At 45.3% G+C, this 21,133-nt stretch overlaps 1 protein-coding gene across 4 annotated transcripts in view; it reads left to right on the top strand.

Annotated features, from left to right (window-relative positions):
- cacna2d2a (calcium channel, voltage-dependent, alpha 2/delta subunit 2a) overlaps positions 1–21,133 on the top strand; it is a 1,719,882-nt gene that overhangs the window by 1,588,632 nt on the left and 110,117 nt on the right. For all 4 annotated transcript variants that reach the window (XM_072472012.1, XM_072472009.1, XM_072472008.1 and 1 more), the window contains one exon: positions 3,998–4,069. In XM_072472012.1, coding sequence (XP_072328113.1) covers positions 3,998–4,069 — 72 coding nt within the window. The remainder of the gene's footprint in view (positions 1–3,997; positions 4,070–21,133) is intronic.

Here is a 21,133-nt window from a genome sequence, read left to right as displayed (position 1 = left end):
TACCTCTGCAAATATGATTTTCCCAATCTACATAAAGATTAAAGTCTCCCATGATTCATGGACTGTCATTTTTATGTGCCCTCAATATCTCATGATTTATTCTCCATCCTACAGTATAGCTACTGTTAAGGGACCTGTAGACTACTCCCACCAGTGTCTTTCCTTGTTAAGAGTATTCCCCTAGGTCAGGTATTCACCTCCCCCTCCCCAACACTGGATTAGGCCTACCTGGTGATGAAGCCTCTTTGCCAGTGCTACCTGTGTAACTAAAAGCCAAGCTGTCAATCAGCCTTGCCTCTGGATGGGAAACAGGTCAATGATGTCACACAGCATGCAGGGAAGCGCAAAATCTGAGATTTCCCACACTTCATGACCCTCCTCATCCATCCCCAACCCCTCACTCCAAACTGCACCTTCTCCCCCACTCCACACCCTCTGCCACAGAGACAACAAGTTCATACTCACTCTGTTTTCTAGACTTCCTGTGGTAGCTGACCAGGAATTTCCTCAAACTGAATATTAGGAAGGCCGAAGCCATTGTCCTGGGCCCCACCACAAATCCATCACCCATCCCTGCCCCCAGAGATTGTCTGAGACTAAACCAGTCTATTTGCAATCGTTGTGTCATATTTGACCCCGAGATGAGCCTGCACACTGACACAACTCAGCTGTCCTCAGCACTGCATCATACAACCGTTCCAGTGCCTTTGAATTGTCACACTGCATCTTCAGGAGTCAATACTGGATGAGCAGAAATTTCCTCCATTGGCTTTGCCTGTGGTCCCTGTCCCAAACTCTGTTTCCTAGCTACTGAGTCCCTTTTGTTTGCTGGCAACCAAGTAAGGCTTGAACCTGACTCTTCACAACATAGGTGTTGTATTTGACCCCAGGATGAATTCTCAACCATAGATCTGCACCATCAATGAGACCACCTATCTTCACCTCCGTAACATCATCCAACTCTGCCCCACGTGAGTTCATCTTCTGCTAAAACCCTCTTGCATGCTTTTATGACCTCCACTTATCTATTCTAAGGCACTCCTGGTGATCTCCCACTTTCTACCCACTGTAAACCTGAGTTCACCCAAATCTCCCTTGCCTATGCACCCTTACACACAGCAAGTCCTGGCTCTCAATCGCCCTCAAGCTCACTTATCTACACTGGCGCCTGGATGATCAATTCTTGGATTTTAAAATTCTCATGCCTGTTTTCAAATCCCTCCATGGCCTGGTCCCTCACTATCTCTGTAATCTCCTCCAACCCCACAACCGTCCCAGATACATATAGTCCTCCAATTTGAGCCTCTTGCTTTTTGCAGTGTTAATCACTATCTCATTGAAAGCCATCCCTTCAGCTGCCAGGGCCATAACCTGACCTTTTTGACCATGTATTGATCATCTGCCCTAATATCTCATTACGTGGCGTAGTGTAAAAGTGTTGCTTCCTTAATGCTTTGTGAACCACATTGGGATGTTTTGTAGCATGTTAAAGTGCTTTATAAATACAAGCTGTTGTTGACACCATCTGAAAACAAAACACCAGGTTTCGCAAGCATTGTGACAATCACCATCATCCCTTTCAACCTCCTGGCTTTCGCTGATCTGTTTGTCTTACATCCAGTACTAGAGGACCTGAAATTTACAGAAGCAAATTATTGGGAAGACCAAAGCCATTGGATGGGATTCTCCATTCTCAATCATGGCAAGACCTGTTACAAGTAAGGACGTAAAATGTGCCGTTTCTACCAAAACTCCATTCACTTTCAGTGGCACCAGAAAATCCCAGCCATGAATGAGGGTCAAAAGTTTTGGCCATTTTCTTTTGTCGCCTGCACAAACTCTGTTCCCTAGCTACTGATTCTATCCCTTTCTCTCCCTCGCAAATGTATGAGGCTGAACAAGACCCTTCACAACCTTGTTGTCATATTTGACACCAAATGACCAAGACCACCGTCTTCCACCTGACGGAAAGGAGATTCTGGGCGTTAAATCTCATCTTTCACACAAATCCCTTCTTGTAACATATTTACCATCTGTTTTGTCACCTTCTGCTGTCCTCTGTATATTTTTCATTCACCTGGATACAAGTATGGAGATTGCATGAGGAATAATCCATAATTATAGTTTCACTGTGATCACCACCCCCACAATATGGTTAGATAGCAGATGAGCACTTATCGCTTATAAATGACTAGAGGTTAACCAAGGGATGATTCTCAGCCCTGACTGCAACAACATAATGAGACACTGTTTGGTGTACAAGGCATAGCTCTGACAATTCAATGAAGTGAGGCCAAGTGCTGCTGGAGTTTCTAACTTGTATCACTATTAACTAATTGCTGGTCAATGTACATAACCATACCGAAAATCTTGCTTTCTATCAACTTTGTGTATCTTCTGTTATGGACAGGAAGGAGACAGGCAAACTATACTTTTTTCTTCTCACCAAATGTCCGTTCCCTTCACCAACTGTCCATAAGCAGAAGGTGTTTTAATTTATTTTAAAATTATATTCTGTGGGGCAGCACGGTGGCGCAGTGGTTAGCACTGCAGCCTCATGGCGCCGAGGTCCCAGGTTCGATCCTGGCTATGGGTCACAGTCCGTGTGGAGTTTGCATATTCTCCCCGTGTTTGCGTGGGTTTCACCCCCACAACCCAAAGATGTGCAGCCTAGGTGGATTGGCGACGCTAAAGTTCCCCTTCATTGGAAAAATGAATTGGGTACTCTCAATTTTTTTTTTTTAAATTATATTCTGTGTGTTTTCCCAAACCCTCAGCTTGTGTGACCCAATTTACTGATAACTCGCAGCAAATCCATGTTATGACTAACTCATAAGGTTAGTTTATTCACATTCAAAATCCGTGGAAAGATAATTCATAACTTCCCTCTCCTCTACACACACAAGCACTCAGTAAGTGGGGGATATAGAAAAAGAGTTTTACAACTATGGATAACTGTACAAGGATCACAGAAATGTGATTTCCAAAGTCCAAGAAATCAAAGTCCATCGGCTGTTTCCTTCGTAGCAGTGTTCAGTCCGGATGGATTTCCAGATGGAGACTATAACACAAAAAATGAATGACGCTGCAGCACAATGTTTTTCTATGCTTAGACCATTTGGCAGGCGATGACCAGAGACTTTTAAAATCAAGAAAGCTTGGTGGAGCTGAGAGATAGTAACCAATTGCTTGCTCTGCCGAGCTGCTGGAATCCTTTCCAATTGATGTTAAAACAGCGGTCTGAGGATTTCTAAGTTGTCAAAAGGCATATAAAGATTTCAAAATGGTTACTCAACTAATGTAACCTTCCTTGTCCACAATCCTTCTCCACAATCACTTCAAAGGGGATGTTTATGAACTGGCTTTGATTTCAGGATTGATAATGTCCTGGTCATTAGCTGTTGAAAGAGTTACCATCCATATTGAGGGCCTGGTGTTGGCAATCCATTGTCTACGCAAATCCTCTGACTCCGCTAAAGGGGTAAGCTTATCAGATGCAAATAATATCCCTTGTCCCCTCAATTGTCCTCTTTTAAAATGGATCTGCACAGTCTCTGTTGTGAGATGAGCTCTGCAGGTATAGAGAGCTTTGATGTGCGAAGACCGTGGTTTTGTAATTACAAGGTGTGTACAATGAGATTTGAGATTTCATAGGCTGAGAGAGGAATTCTTTTGGTCTTGTAACTGCCTCTCGTATCTTCCAGAACAAACAGCCAATCCTGTGATCATGTGACTTGTAGCAGCCATCTTTTTTGGTTCAGAAGAAAGATGGCAAAACAAATACAATTTTGATGCAAACAATGTTGGATTTCATTTCATGTCATATGGGCCCAACACTCCAGACACTGAAAAGCAGCTAACTGCTTGGTGCCAAAAACTAACAAATTGAGTCTAGATAAACAGAGATTTTCACCCTGACCAATAGTTAGCAAAACAGCTGATTAACAGAGAGAGGTTAATGCAACTTATGTCACCATCTTCTGGCATTGATTTTCAGGATCTGTTGTGCGTACTCATTGATGATGGTGGTTTCCTGATCATGTCCAACCAACCTGAACATTGGAGCCAGGTAACATGACACTGCATTGAATTTTGCACTGTGATGAGATAGTCAGATGACCAGCATAACTGGAGTAATGTCAAGCGTGACATAGCATAGGTTCAGATAACATAAATTACAATATAATATATTTGTATATTTTCTGTGTGAGTATATATGTATGTATGTAGAATCATAGAATAGTTACAGCACAGAAGGGGCCATTTGGCCCAACATATTTGTGCTGACTCTCAGAAGGAACAATTCACCTACTGCCACTTCCCCATCTTCGTCCTGTAGCCCTGCACATTCTTCGAAATAAAAGGTCACGTAGCGCACATTTCCTGTTTGTTTCACTTCTCTTTTCCGGTCCATGACAGAATCACAGAATTGTTACAGCACAGGAGGAGGGCATCTAGCTCGTCATGTCTTCACCTGCTCTTCGAATGAACAATGCATCTAGCGCCATTCCTCACCTCTTCCCTATAACCTTGTACGTTCTTTCTTTTCAATTCCCTCTTGAATGCCTCAATTGAATCTGCCTCCACCACATTCTTAGGCAATTGATTCCATATCCTAACCATTTGCTGTGCGAAAAGTAGTCTTCTCGTGACCATTGCATCTTTTCATTGCAAATTACCATAGAATGGGCTGGTTTAGCACAGTGGGCTAAACAGTTGGCTTGTAGTGCAGAACAATGCCAGCAGTGCAGGTTCAATTCCCGTACCAGCCTCCCCGAACAGGCGCCGGAATATGGCGACTAGGGGCTTTTCACAGTAACTTCACTGAAGCCTGCTTATGACAATAAGCGATTATTATTATTATTACGCCTGTGCCCTCTTGTTCTCGACCCACCCACCAGAGAGAACAAGCTTTCCCTATCTACAATATGCAGACCCTTCACGGTTTTGAATACCTGTATCAAATATCCTCTCCAACTTTCTCTTCTCCAAGGAAATCTCCAACTTATCCCCATCACTTGATGTTCTTCATCCCTGGAACCATTCCCATGAATCTTTTCTGCTGTATCTCGAATGTGTTCACATCCACCATAAAGAAGGTGCCAGAATGTAACAGAATGCACCCGTTGAGACCAAATCAGTGTTTTGTACAAGCTTAACATAATCTTTCCTGCTCTTGTACTCCATGCAACAAAGTTAAGATATTGTCTGTTTTATTAACTGCCCTCAACCTGCCCTGCCACCTTTTATGACTTATGCACCTATACGCCGCAGTGCCTCTGCTCCTTAACACCTTTAGAATTGTATCCTTTGGACGTGATCTACCGGCTGCTTCCCACCCAAATAGGGTTATGGCGCGGCCGGTTGATGGCGGGAGAGTTCTCTTCCGGAATTTACCCAGCTCGTCTTGCCTCGCGAGATAGAACAAAGAACATACAGTGCAGAAGGAAGCCATTCGGCCCATCGAGCCTGCACCAACCCACTTAAGCCCTCACTTCCACCCTATCCCCGTAACCCAATAACCCCTCCTAACATTTTTGGTCACTAAGGGCAATTTATCATGGCCAATCCACCCAACCTGCACGTCTTTGGACTGTGGGAGGAAACCGGAGCACCCGGAGAAAACCTACGCAGACACTGGGAGAACGTGCAGATTCCGCACAGACAGTGACCCTGGCGCTATGAAGCCACAGTGCTATTCACTTGTGCTACCGTGCTGCCCTAATCTAATGGGATCTAATGGGATCTCACGATACGTCGTGATCTCCATTGTGGGTGGGATCAATATTTTGCCAATCTGTATATTAGAGTGAGTAGCTAGTCTCATTCTAATGTGCAGCTCGCCTGATGTACCTGAGGTTTTGGATCTAATCCCTTTGCCTTGGAGACGTTAGGCACGTACCATTGAGTACTGGTCCCCACAAACAGGGACCAGGCAGAACGGCACTTGAAGGTCTACTAGGGGATTGGAGACTCCCAGGTGGTCGGCCTCCAGGCATGGTGGCATCCTGGCCCAGGTAGCACTGCCAAGATGCCAGGCTGGCATTGTGCTTGTGCCTGAGATCAGGCTCAGAGTTGCCCTATCCATGTGAGGTGGGGTGCGGGGTGGCCTGAGGGCCCCCTTATAGGTAAGTTGGGTTTTGTTGTTCACATTGTAGGGGTCGAGAGATTGGGGTTTCACTTTAAAATGCCGTCCCAAACTCCTCAGTGCAGGAAACGGACTAAAGGCCCCGGATTGCAACAGAGTCCCGTTAAATAGTGTGGTCTTTCTCAGCGCTGTGAGCACTGGGAAACACTCGGCCGGGAATCACCCATGCCCTCTGGGGGACTCTTGCAATTTGGTTCGATCGCGCCCTTTATTTTGTGTTGCCTTTCTGTGTTTTTCCTACCAAAATGAATCACTTTACCCTTCTCTGCATTAAATTTTATCTGCCCCATTCCACCAACCTGTCTGTGTCCTTTTGAAGTTCGATACTCTCTTCACATTTCAAACAGCTTCCAAGTTTTCTATCATCCGCAAATTTTTAATTTGTGCTATGTACACTAAAGCCTAGGCCTAATATATGTCAGGAAAAGCAGGTGTACCAACACTGAGCTCTGGGTAACTCCTCCAGTCTGCAAAATGGGTGGCATGGTGGATCAATGGTTAGCACTGCTACCTCACAGCTCCAGGGTCCCGGGTTCAATTCCGGTCTCAGGTGCCTGTCTGTGTGCACTTTCTCCCCGTGTCTGCGTGCGTTTCCTCCGAGTGCTCCGGTTTCCTCCCACACTCCAAAGATGTGCAGGTTAGATGGATTGGTCTTGCTAAATTGCCCTTAGTGAACAAAAAGGCTAGGTGGGACTACTGGGTTAAGGGGAGGTGTGGGCTTAAGTATAGTGCTCTTTCCAGGGACTGGTGCCGTCTCAATGGGCCAAATGGCCTCCTTCTGCATTGTAAATTTTATGATTCTATGATTCAAAACATCCATTCACCACTACTCGCTGTTTCCTATCACTCAGCCAATTCTGTTTCCATGTTGCTACTGCCCCTTTTATTCCATGAACCATAACTTTGCTCACAAGTCTGTTGTGAGCAAATGCCTTTGGAAGTCTGTATACATTACATCAATAGCATTACCCACATCAACCCTCTCTGTTACGTCTTCACAAAACTTCAGCAAGTGAGATAAACATGATGCCGTAATAAATCCATGCTGGCTTTCCTTAAAACCCGCTTGTGCCCATATAATTATTGTTTATCGAAGCTTCCCCACCACCAAAGTTAAACTGACTGCCTGTTGTTTTAGTCAGGGTGTAACATTTGCAAGTCTCCAGTCCTCTGTCACCAACCCGGAGTTTAAGGAAGATTGGAAAGTTACAGCCGTGACTCTTCAGTTCCCATTCTCACTGCCCTCGGTATCCTTGGATTCATCAGGTGAAATTTTCGGAAAACACAGTGAGAATTGGAAATGCAATTCTCGCCGATGGGATCGCATTTTCCAATTTTCCAGGCCTCTCTCCGGTGGCATCAAAAGAATTCTGCCACGGAAGGCCAGGAACCTCATTTAAATACATTATAATATCGTTAGAAAGCCCTCTTGCCAAGACTTCCTCCCTCAATGAATATTCATCGGGCCGCCGGCATGATTTACAACAGCTGTATAAAATCAAGAACTTGGTGACCTCATGCCGAAGGAGATATCGGGGGTGAGCGCTGAGGTCACCATGACCCCCCAGGGTGCCAGTTGCAGAGGAGGCAGCGGAAAGAACGCAGGGACACGGATTAGTTCAACCCGGGTAGGGGCGAATGGGTTCAGTATCGGCATATCGGGGGGTAGGCCGCGCGCAAGTCTTAGTGGCCCTTCATGTCTTGAAGCCTTTAGGTGTAAAGGGTCTGGCAGGTGGTTTGCAGGCAGCGCCGGGATTGTGGCAATATTATCACTGAGGGATTGCAGTTCCAGAGTGGCAGCTGGAAAGCGGGTGGGAGCAGGTGAATCTGTAGTATTACAACACCCTGGGCTAGTGCATGGTCAATTCTAGCCCCACAGGCCCTGGAGTCCCAACACAAGTGAATTAACCAATAATTTGTATATACTTTCTGAGATCTTTGACCCTTTGCTATCCGTCTGGCCTCAGCAGAATCCTGGGCTCTGGAATCCTTCCGAGTGCCGGATTCCTGGGACATCCCTGCCTCCACCTGCTGTGGATTATCAGGTGTAAAGTGCTCACCAGTGAGTGACCCAGAAGCCTGCCTACCACATAATCCCACCGGGGTGCAAGTATCTGTGCTGGTAGAGGTTGCAAGTGACAGGTGTGATAACTTTTCAATGCTGATCTCCAAGAAACCTGCCTCAGAGCTGCTCAGGCCCATGGTGTCAAGGGGCCACAATGATGGTCCAGGCTGGTCTGCTGATTGACCTGCAATGGAAGGGAGATGGCTTAGTGTGGGACAAGGGAATACTGATAGGAGAAAAATCACTCACATGAGATTTGTACCATGGCTGGATGTGTTGAGGGTTTTTGGTACTTGTGTCTTCGACCCGATCTCATGCTCTGCGTAGGAGCGGTCCTGGTCCTCGTCGGCAAGCTCAAGCGCTCGTACCTCAAACGTGATTAGGACTTTGAACTCCACCATCACTCTGGCCGGCTGTGCCTACTCAAACCTGTTGTGCTCGGGTTTGTCTTGAAATGAGTTAGATGGGAAGAGTGTAAGTGGGAGTTGTGCCACATCACATGAGGCTGAAATGTGGCATGCATGGAAGGTGAGTGGGGGCGGACATTTGAGGGACATCAGAGCTACTGGGGGGATTATGGTGTGGGGTGGGGGGGTGCATATGACAAGTGCTGTGACCCTGCAACGTGGGTGGGAGTGAGATCACCGTAGAGCTGTGAGAGTTGTGTGAAGGGGTGCTGAGGGAGGCAAGAGGATGTTGACTTACCCTGGCTGCACAAAGAAGGTAATTCCTCTTCTTACAACACTGTAACCCCATCTTCTTTTGGAGTGAGCTGGCACTGACAACCGTGGCCATAGGCTCCCAGGTGGGGTTGGCCACTTTGTTGGATGGGCGCCTGCCCGATCGTGGGTAGAGTGTTTCCTGCTTCTGCTCAATCCCATTGAGACATTTGCTGAGGGCTCCCTCTGTAAAATGTGGTGCAGTCTTTCTGGCAGCCATCCCCCCCCCCCCCCCGATTCGACTTGGAACGAGTGCTGGGGAGGCATTTAAAAGGAGTGCCCACTGATTCCAGAGATTACTTCTCCCCGGAGAAGTCTTTCAGCCGTTTCTTGATATCACATGGAGTGAATCAAATTGGCTGAAGACTGGCATTTGTGATGTTAGAGACCTCTGGAGGAGACCAAGATGGGTATTCCACTTGGCACTTCTGGCTGAAGATTATCGCAAATGCTTCAGCCTCATCTTTTGCACTGATGTGCTGAGGTCCTACATCAATGAGGATGGGGATATTTGTCGAACCTCCTCCTCCAGTGAGTTGTTTAAATGTCCATCACCATTCACAACTGGATGTGACAGGACCGCAGATTTGATCCGTTGGTTGTGGAATCGCTGAGCTCTGTCTACCAGTTGCTGCTTATGTTGTTTGACATGCAAATAGTCCTGTGTTGGCAGCACAGTTGGGAGGGAATTGCCACGGAGTCTTCAACAATGGCTCCAGATCCCATGAAATCTCATGGTGTCAGGTCAAACAGGAGCTAGAAGACCTCCTTCTGATTACCGCCTCCCACCATCATCCAGTCACCCCAAACCCTGCTCAGCTAATGAATCGGTACTCTTCCAGGTTGAACATCAATTGGAAGAACAACTCAGAGTGGTTTAGGCACAGAATGTACTCTGGGTGGGGAACTTCAATATCCATCACCAAGAGTGGCTCAGGGAGACCACTATTGACCGGGCTGGTCAAATCGTAAAGGACATAGCTTCTAAACTGGGTCCGTGGAAGTTGGGTGAGGAACCAGCAAGTTGGAAAACTACTTGACCTCGTCCTCACCAACCTGCCTGCCACAGATGCATCTGTCCATGAGTGGTAGGAGTGGCCACCGCACTGTCCTTGTTGAGACAAGTCCCACTTTCACATTGAGGATACCCTGCATCATGTGTAGCACCACCACAGTGCTACATGTGATAGATTTCATACAGCTCCAGAAATTCAAAACCTGGCATCTCTGAGGTGCTGTAGGCAATCAGCAGCAAAGAATTGTACTCAACCATAATCTGTAACTTCATGGCCTGGCAGACTCCCCACTATACTATTACCATCAAATGGGGATCAACTATGGTTCAATGAAGAATGCAAGAGGGTATGTCAGGAGCAGCACCAGGCATGCCTAAAAATGAAATGTTCATCTGGTGAAGGTACAACACAGGTGTATCAAACAGAAGAGGCAACATTGAATAGACAGAGATTTGTGGGTGAGGGTGGGAGGTGATTGGGGGGGGGGATGATAATGGTGTAGAGATGGTGACATAGTGGGAGTGTCGCTGGTCTAGTAATCCAGAGGGTCAAGCTAATTCTCTGGGGGACAAGGGTTCAAATTTCACCACAGCAACTGGTGGAGTTTAAATCCAATTAATAAAATCTGGAATTGAAATCTGGTATAAGGAAACCAGGCCAGACACCAATTAATGTTAGGATACCGGTTGAGAAATCTCAACAATTTGCAATTTGTAAAGCTGAGGAAATAATTATTTATCCCAGGAGTGATTCCACTGACAAATAGGGATATTTTAAGTTAAATCAAACTTTATTTTTAAAACTGTATTAACCATATTAACACCACAGAAATAGCTCTATAATTAACAGTTAAATAGTTCTTAAATAAAAGGCAAGGCTTTAACTGATGCCCTATGCCTTCACAATACAGTTCAAATACAACTTATAAATAAAGTTAACAGAACATGTCTATTTGCAGTCCTCTGTTTAAAGACTTATATAAAGAGACCCTTTCAAGAGCAGTACACTCCTGTCTTGTTAGACCCGTTAGCTCAATCTAACAGCATTTTGAAAAACTGCAGACTACAGATAGACCTGGCTCCTCCCTTTAAATACATCATCTGTTTCTCACTAAGATGTCCTATGACCTGCTTAGCAGGGACTAACTACAATCCCTCAAATTATTTATTACCCAGGGAACCATCCAAAATATAAGTACTATTCCATTAGCCCCTTATCTGTAACTAAGTAAGTGGTTGGAATGAATGATGACCTCACTCTTCAGACACCTTGATTGCAGCTTTAGCAGACACACAGCCTGGGTACCATAACCTAGGTTCTTTAATAATATTACTGCAACAAATATATACCTTAGCCCTGGCTTTTACTGACATTATTGCCACAGATCTAAGATACAGTATATATAACAATTTCTTACATTCACTACAATGGTGACCAATAAACTGTCATTGGTGGTTGTAAAGACCCATCTGGTTCACTAATGCCCTTTAGGGAAGAAGGAAATCTGTCATCCTTAGCTGGTCTGGCCAAATGTGACTCCAGACCCACAGCAATGTGGTTGTCTCTTAACTGCCCTCTGAAATGGTCTCGCAAGTCATTCAGTTCAGGGGTAATTAGGGATTTGCCAATAAACACTGGCCTTGTCAACAATAACCAGAGCCCATGAAGGAATAAATGTTTTAAAAAGTGATTCCACAACTGATGGATTAAATCTGAGTTGTGAACTATTAAACAACTAACTGGAGAAAGAGGATCCACAACTATTCCCATCCCCAAAGATGGCAGAGCCCAGCAGATAACTGTAAAATAAATGTATGAACTTCTCCAACCAGAAGTATTGAGTAGATAGATGACCCATCTCGGTCTCTTCCTGAGGTCCCCAGTATCACAGATGCCAGTATTCAGCCCATTCAATGCACATGATATAAAATGGCTAATGGGACTGGATACTGCAAAAGCTATGGGCCTTACAACATTCCAGCAATCGTACTCAAGACTGAATCATAGAATCCTTACAGTGCAGAAGGAGGCCATTCAGCCCATCAAGCCCACACCGACCCTCCAAAAGAGTACCCTACTGAAGCCAAACCCCCACCCTATCCCCATAACTCCACCTAACCTTTGGACACTAAGGGGCAATTTAGCATGGCCACTCCACCTAACCAGCACATCTTTGGACTGTGGGAAGAAACGGAGCACTCAGAGGAAACCCACGCAGACACAAGGAGAAAGTTCAAACTCCATACAGACAATCATCCAAGGTTGGAATAGAACCAGGGTCTCTGCTGTGAGGCAGCAGTGCTAACGACTGTCCCAACTGTGCCACCACATATGCTTCAAAACTAGCCATGCTCCTAGCCAATCTGTGTTAGTACAGCTACAACACTGGAATCTACCCAAAATGTTGAAAATTGCCCAGGTATGTCCTATCCACAAAAGGCAGGATAAATCCAACCTCGCCAATTATTGCCCCATCAGACTACTCTCGTTCAACTGCAAAGGAATGAAAGGTATCGTTGGCAGTGCTATCAAGCACACTTACTTAGCAATAATCTGCTCACTGATGCTTAGTTTGGGTTTGACTGAGTGTTAGACTGAGTATGGAATCAAGGAGCCCAAGTAAAACTGAAGACAGTAGGAATCAATGGAAAAATCTCTCCATTGGTTGGAATCGTACCAAGCACAAAAGAAGATGCTTATGATTGTTAGAGATCTATCCTCTCAGTTCCAAGACAACACTGTTGGAGTTCTTCAGGTCAGTGTCCTAGGCGCAGCCATCTTCAACTGTTTCATCAATGACGTTTGCTTCATCACAAGGTCTGAAGAGGGATGTTCGCTGATGACTTCACAATGCTCAAATACTGAAGCAGTCCATGTCCATATGCAGCAAAACCTGAACAATATTGAGGTTGGACTGATAAGTGACAAATAATATTCATGCCACTCAAGTATCAGGCAATGGCCATCACTGACAAAAGAGAATCTAACCATCTGCCCATGGCATTCAATGCCATTACCATTGCTAAACATCTTGGGGATTACCATTGACCATAAATTGGACTGGACTAGTGTTATGACAGCCTGGGCAAGTCTGTGGTAAATACCAGCCCCATTCGTCCTGGAGTTACAACACAAGTGAATTAACCATTATCTCTTATAAAACTACTCAAAGTCTTTAGCCCTTGGCTGGCCAGTAAGTACAGTGACCAGGTTTGTATGTTTAAACACAATTACTGTTTACAACAAGAGTTATCATGGAAAAATGCAGTAAATACACCTCGGTAACAAAAAGCTAATACTTCCTACCCCCTTTAACTGTCCCACCCTCTACCCACGCACACAAGACAGACAAACATAGAGGGGAGAAAAGGGTAAATATAATAAGAATGAAGGTCAAAAGAAAAGAGTCTTTGCTTTAAATGGTGATTCTTCAGCACACATGCTGGTTGACCGAAGTCTCTGATTTACAGCTGATAATGGTCTTCCTTGCAGTCATTCATTCAGGGTCCCCGCTGGTTTAAAAATGCAATACTTACAGGCACCAGGCTTTCTGCAGAGACGGTTTGTTTCTTATCAATCTGGACCTTCAGCTCGAGGTTCACATTTAGACCTATATCTTTCTGTATAGACACTTTATTCCACATGAAACCTTATTTTCAGCTCGTGATTTGACTTCAAGCTTCTGCAGTCTCAAGAGAACGATGTCCAGACTTGCTTGGGAGAGAGATAGCCCTCACAGTGGCCTGATGGAGAGAATTCATTTTTTTTTTTGCTAAAAAAATTAGTTAGATCTCCTCATCCAGCAACAGAATTAAAAGTGAAACCAAACTGGAACCTTGTGATTCTCAAAACATTCCAGTGGGATTGGATGCAATCACCACCTATTACCGGGTAGAGCACAGCATTTTGGGCCAATTCATTGGTCATCAGCCAAATCAATCAAACTGAGTCATCACTGATAGCGGCCTGTCTGAAATCACCAGTCAAAAACGAACAGCCCTCTGGAATCTTCTGTTTGAATTTAAAGCACAGGCCACGGCCTCCTTCTGCTTGAATTAAATAAACAGGCTGCCTTATTGACACACGTCTGTTATGGGCCAGGGTTTAGAAAACTCCACAGTATATCATGGAGTTCACCTGACCTACAACTGTTTATTGATTTTGGTTACGATGAGCACAAAGGCCTGCCTTTCAGGTGTTATTCAAAAGAGGCCTGAAGCACTCCAACATTTCTTAAAGCGACACTCCCATGCCACCTCCCCCAAGAAAGAAAATAAACAACCAACTTCAAAGATGGTTTCATTTTTCGCCTTTTCACTTTTCCAATAAGAACAATTGACAATACTATACTTTTTAAAAACAAAAGCAAAACAGGCAAACATTGATAATGCTACAGTCCATTTTACTTCTTCTTCCACCATCTATTCTGCTTCTCTTCATCACACTAGTGACAATGCATCGGCTATCCCATTTTCTCGTCCTGCCACATGTACAATTCTCAAATAAAATGGCTGTAACAATAAACTCCATCGAAACAGTCTGGTATTTTTATTCCTGAATCGCTCCAAAAATGTCGATGGATTATGATCAGTATATATAATTGTTTCAGATGAATTGCTGGTAACATAAATGTTAAAATGTTGCAAAGCCAGCACCAAGCTCAAAGTCTCCTTTTCGATTGTTGAATACTTCCTCTGCTGATCATTCAATTTCTTGAAAAAATATCCAATAGGCCGCTCTATTCATTCATCGTATTCTTGTAAGAGCACAGCACCTACGTCCACATCACTCGCACCGGCAGCCACTTTGAATGGTTTTGTGTAATTTTGGGTGGCCAACGCAGGAGCAGTGGTTAACACAGCCTTCAGGCCGTCAAATGTCTGTTGACACTCCGCCGTCCACTGAAATTTGCTACGTTTCTTCAGCAAGTCTGTCAGTGGAGCGACCACGCTGCTAAAATGCGGCACAAATTTTCAGTAAAATCCACTCATGCCAAGAAATCGCATTATGTCCCTTCGTGTCGAGGGTATTGGAAACTCCCCAATAACTTTTGTTTTCACACCCCATGGGACCATTCGTCCCTGTCCAATTGAATAACCAAGGAACGTGACTTGGGCTTTTCCAAATTCACTTTTGGCTAGGTTTACCTACCACTGGTAACAATACTAAAACTTTATCCCCACTGGCAAAACTACAAACTTTTGCTTTCTTGTCCGCTACCTGTTCCATCACATGTTGTGCAACTTTTAAATGTTGTCCAGCCAATTCACCTGCTCTATTTAATCGTTCCCTAAAACTTGACACAAAACCCAATAATGTAATTTCAGACTGCTCACTCACCAATTTCTCCTTAATCAATTTAAGTGGTCCTCTTACCTCATGACCAAAAATTACTTCAAAAGGACTGAATTTGGTTGATTAATTAGGTGCATCCCTAATTACAAACAATATGAATGGAATTCCTTTATCCCAATCCTCTGGATAATCTTGACAATAAGCCCTCAACATTGTCTTTAACGTCTAATGCCACCGTTCTAACGCTCCCTGCAATTCTGGATGGTACCAGTTGATTTAAATTGTTTTACTCCTAAGCTATCCATAACTCCCTTGAATAACCTTGAGGTAAAATTTGATCCTTGATCCGATTGTATTTCTGTGGGTAGTCCATATCTAGTAAAGAATTTAAGTAACTCCTCCACAATCTTTTTTGCTGTAATATTGCATACTAGAATGGCCTCTGGAAACCTAGTAGACACATCCATTATCGTCAAAAGATATTGATTCCTACTTTTCATTTTCGGAAATGGCCTATGCAATCAATTAAGACCCTTGTAAAAGGTTCCTCAAATGCTGGAATGGGTATTAAGGGTACTGGTTTTATCACCGCTTGAAGTTTCCCTATCACTTGACATGTGTGACATGATCAACAAAATTTAACTACATCTTTATGTAGTCCAGGCCAATAAAAATGTTTTTGTATTTTAGCTTGAGTTTTCCTTATTCCCAAATGACCTCCTACTGGTACCTCATGAGCTACTCGCAACATCTCCTTCCTGTACCCTATACCCTACTGGCAATACCACTTGATGAAATTCTGCCCACTTTCCATCCCCTGCATATGTAAAGGTCTCCATTTTCACATTAAGACATAATTTTTAAGGTAATAACATTCTGGTATACACTCAGATTTCTCTTCCGTGTATGCTTTCTGATACATCCGTTTTATTTCTATATCTTTCTGTTGTAACTCCGCCAATTGTCCTGAACTAAAAATATCCGCCTCATCATCCCACCTGTTCTTGTTCTTTTCCAATCACCTGATCAAAAACCATTTCTGACATTTCAACTTCAACTTTATCTTCACTCTTTGATGTCTCCTCTTGTCTTCATCTGTGACTTTGCGACCTTGTTACTACACAATCCGGAAAAATCCCAGGATATTCGTCCTTCAACAATTCAGTTGTTTGATTTTCCACTGGCTTATCAACCACAGTAGGCATCACTCCCACCTGTGATCCAGCTATATCAATATCCTAAATAAACTGTATTCCTGAACAAGATAGTTTCTCTATTACTCCTTCTACCACTTCACCACTGTTGCTCTCTTTTAATGGCTATAAATATAACGATTAATAAGGTCGCCTTTCTTAATCCTAATTATGAATATGCTTTCAGAGTCGCCAGGTATCTCTTGATACCGCCACAAGGTTGAACCGAATACCGATCAAAGAGCCAATGCACCAGTTAGTTAGTTCAAAGTTAATGCTACTTTATTTACACACAGAATGATTTACTCATGCACAATAATACTACAGGCTGAACTATGTCTATCACTAACACCTATACTTAACTTCGGGTGCCCACTCAGGTCAGAGGAACAATGGCCATTGTTCGGATCTGAGGCTGTTGGGTTCGAAGAGGTAGCAGGAGTACAGCTAAGGTCGTCCGTCTGGTAGCGAGCATTGAACTTGAACTTACTTGCCTCTGGTGGTGCAGGTGGAAGGGCCTCTCCGGTTGAGAGCCAATTCTAAGAGAGGGAACACATGGCGAGGGTTCCTTCTTATACTTGGGGGCTTTGCGCGTTTTAGGCGGGCCTTAAACTTGGTCCCAATTAATTGGGCAGCTTCTCGATCACTGCCATCGACCTGAGCCAATAAAGGGGCGGGTGCCTTGGTGGCTGGGCGTGTCCTAAATGGCCGTTGGCCTTGCTTTGTTTGTGTCTTCGTGCTGGGGTAGTGGCGCCGGAATGTCTGGGACGGTATCGGCTACCTGAGCACTAGTTCTTTGTTTCTCGGAGATGGGCCATCAATGTGCAAATCGGCCAAGAGTTTTGGTTCCGTCTGCAGTCTGTCTTCCGAATACACATTCAGGCCCTGTGCCTGCTTGTTTACATTGCATTGTCCATTTTCCCTGTCTGCTCTGCGAGTGTCCATTTTATCTGCTGAAAGTGGCCATCCCAGATGGCTACACCACTCTTTACTGGATTTTCCAACCTGACCTTATATAATGGAACACTACTCTTCTCGCCCTGAATTCCACATATTACCACCTTTTCTGGCAATATTCCTCCCAAACTGCATAACTCCTCATCTCTTACCATCAAAGATTGACCAGCTCCCGTATTTCTTAAAATTCTGACTTCTTTACCTACTCCTCCTGGTACACATGAGGTACACTTTACCCACACAAGTAAATTATTTAAACAGATCTGGCATCTTCCTATCAATCACCATTTGATCAGGCTGTACAAACATTTTCACCTCCTTCGCTTCAATTGGGCTTTCCTTTACCACTTTAACAAACCCCACTGGCTTATCCTGTTTTACCACATCAGCCTTCCCGGTGCTTTTCTTCAACCTCCAACACTGTGATTTTACAGTGCCTAGATTATCACAGTAAAAATATCTGAAACCGGGCAGCATGGTACCATCGTGGATAGCACAATTGCTTCACAGCTCCAGGGTCCCAGGTTCGATTCCTGACTTGGGTCACTGTCTGTGTGGAGTCTGCACTTTCTCCCCGTGTGTGCGTGGGTTTCCTCTGGGTGCTCCGGTTTCCTCCCACAGTCCAAAGATGTGCAGGTTAGGTGGATTGGCCATGCTAAATTGCTTTTAGTGTCCAAAATTGCCCTTAGTGTTGGGTGGGGTTACTGGGTTATGGGGCTAGGGTGGAGGTGTGGACCTTGGGTAGGGTGCTCTTTCCAAGAGCCGGTGCAGACTCGATGGGCCAAATGGCCTCCTTCTGCACTGTAAATTCTGTGCTAAGTCTATGACTTTCATCATCCAGGAAGCTCGAGGTGTGTTTGCCCTACCTTTCCCCTTCGTGGGAAAAATACCTTGACTGTGTCTGAACTATCTCTTTGAAGGTAGACTGTTGTTCAGTGACCATTTTTCCAGCCAGTTTGTCTGGCCTCGATCCATTCTTATTACACTGAAGTTAGCTTCCTCCCAGTTAATTATTCTAACTCTGAGAAGAGTATCCTGCAGTCAGGCAGCGTGGGAAGAGTGTGCTGCAGTCATTATCGCAGTGAAGCAGTCTGATAAGAGATTCCTGCAGTCAGCATTGCAGTGAAGCAGTCTGGGAAGAGTGGCCTGCAGTCAGCATTGCAGTGAAGCAGTCTGGGAAGAGTGGCCTGCAGTCAGCATCACAGTGAAGCAGTCTGGGAAGAGTGGCCTGCAGTCAGCATCACAGTGAAGCAGTCTGGGAAGAGTGGCCTGCAGTCAGCATCACAGTGAAGCAGTATGGAAAGAGCTGTTCAGGCATCGTGCTCAGTTTGAGAAAAAATCGACAGTGACGTAAGTGGTAAGGTGATCAGTTGGTGAGTAACTGATATTAGGAACCGTGTCCAAATAGCTGAAATTTATATAACTAAAAAAGACAACAGTTAGGAACGAAGCTGGGAGATTAAAGGAGAAGTGACTCTGAAATCAGAACCAGCAATTCAAAAAAGCTGATTGTGTGAGTACATTTACATATTTTATAATAACAAGGAGCAGAGAAGAAGGGCCCTAGTAAATATTAGTTAATACTCATTGATATTATTTTATATTAAATGAATAAATTTAATTTAAAGGGTAAGACATAGCAGCAGTACTCCAAGCCGAGTCTGCTCTTCTTGTTCCATGTGGGAGACCAGGAACAGTTTTAATTCCCAGGACCAGCATTTGTGCAAGAAATGTCTCCAGTTGCAGCTTCTGGAAGCCTGGTTTTCAGAGCTGGAGTGGCGGCTGAGGATACTGTGGAGCACCCACAAGGCGGAGAGTATCGTGGATAGCACGTATAGAGAGGTGGTCACACCATAGACGTGGATTCCACAGGCAGGAAGGGAATGGGTGACCACCAGGTAGAGAAGAGATCTAGGAAGGCAGTGCAGAATTTCCTGTGGTCATTCCTCTGCAAAACAGATATATCGCTTTGTATACTGTTGGGAGGAATGACCTCTCAGGTGAAAACGGCAGCAGCCAAATTAATTGCACCACGGTTGGTTCTGCAGCAGAGGGGAGGAGTAAAAAGTGTGGGAATGCAATAGCTATAAGGGGATTCAATTGTACGGGGGATACATAGGCGTTTCTGTGGGCGCAAATGAGACTCCAGGATGGTGGGTTGCCTCCCTGGGCTTAGGGTCAAGGATGCCCCTGGGACATCAGGTGACGTCCATGAGCTGAGTGATCACGTGAAAGGTGGCTCTCTCTGAGAAACTTTGGTTTAAATCTTTCAATCCCACCAAACCGGCACCAAATGTGCAAATGGTTACCCAACATAAACCCCATCTACGACTCAGCAGACCAGGATGCCAACGAGCCAGCAATCAGGCCACAAAAACAGCAAAGGTAGGGAGAGGGAAGCTCAACCCCAGAACAGGGAGCCCCGTGGGGCAGCCCAGGACCAAGCATGGTGGACCCAACAGGATCACCAACGCCAGCCCAGCCAATGATGGAGAAGCTGATGGAGTTCATCACAACAGAATTCCAGAAACACAGAGAAGCGATGAAAGAAGAGCTCATGGTGGCAATGAGGTCAGCAGCTGAGGCCCCCATAAAGGAGGCAATGGACAGAGTGGAGCGGAGACTGGGGTCCCAGGAGGCAACGGTGCAGGACCTGGAAAATGCAGCCATGGGCCACAGGGAGCAGATCACCTCACTCTAAGCTGAGGTGCCAGGTTGGCGACCTCCCAGAAGGTACTGAAGGGAAAGGTAGACGACCAGGAGAACTGGTCTCTCCGGCCGAACCTACACATCGTCCGGCTACTGGAGGGCACAGAGGGGAGGAATCCAACTGAATTTGTGGCATCGGTGCTCCATAAGATGATCGGGGAGGAGGGCTTCCAAGCCCCCAGAGGTGTACCAGGCCCACAGGTCGCCCTGACAGAGACCCAAGTCGGGACAACTGCCATGGCCAATGATAGTAAGGCTCCACAGATTCCTAGACAAGGAACGGATTCTGAGGTGGGCAAAGAGCACACAGTCATGCATGTGGGAGGACACACCATTCGCTTGTACCAGGACATTGAAGTAGATCTGGCCAAGCAGCAGGCAGAATTTAACGGGGTAAAAACTGCGCTGTTTAAAAGCAAGGTGCAGTTCGGAATGCTGTACCCGGCTAGACTGTGAGTAACATGACGGGGCAGAGAATACTATTTCAACACGCCGGAGGAAGCAAAAGAGTGCATCCATAAGAACAAGTTTGGGAAGAAGCAGTGAAGGACAATGATCCCAATGTTGACTTTCACAACCCAGGGGGGAATTCAGATGGGATGGGTACAAAAGAATACATTTCCAGGGGGAGTCACCACACTAGCGGGCAAGCTGGTGCATGTGGGAAAAAGAGGGGGCCGCAATGCACCTCCCAGGCCGGAGGAGCGCCTGGCAGGAGAGGGGGGGTGTAAAGCAACATATCAGAGGGGACAGGGAGCGAGATGCATGGCATGGGAGGGGGAGGTGATGGGGAAAAGGGAAGGGGAAACCGAGCGCAGAAGAGCGCGGGAGGGTGGTGAAAGAATGCTGGTTACAACAGGTTGCACGTGGAGATGGCTGGAATGAGGAAAGCATTGGTGGCCATCTTGATTGTCTCAAGAACAAAGGGAAACCCCAGCTTGCAGGGGCACGTCCAAGTGGTAAGTATGGCTGACCTCACAGGAGAGGGGAGACAGAAACCCCCCCTCATCAGAACCACCCCCAATTCACCC

This window comes from Scyliorhinus torazame, chromosome 13, assembly GCF_047496885.1.
Source record: "Scyliorhinus torazame isolate Kashiwa2021f chromosome 13, sScyTor2.1, whole genome shotgun sequence".
NCBI classification, from domain to species: domain Eukaryota; kingdom Metazoa; phylum Chordata; class Chondrichthyes; order Carcharhiniformes; family Scyliorhinidae; genus Scyliorhinus; species Scyliorhinus torazame.
This window is presented reverse-complemented; position numbering and strand designations above follow the sequence as displayed.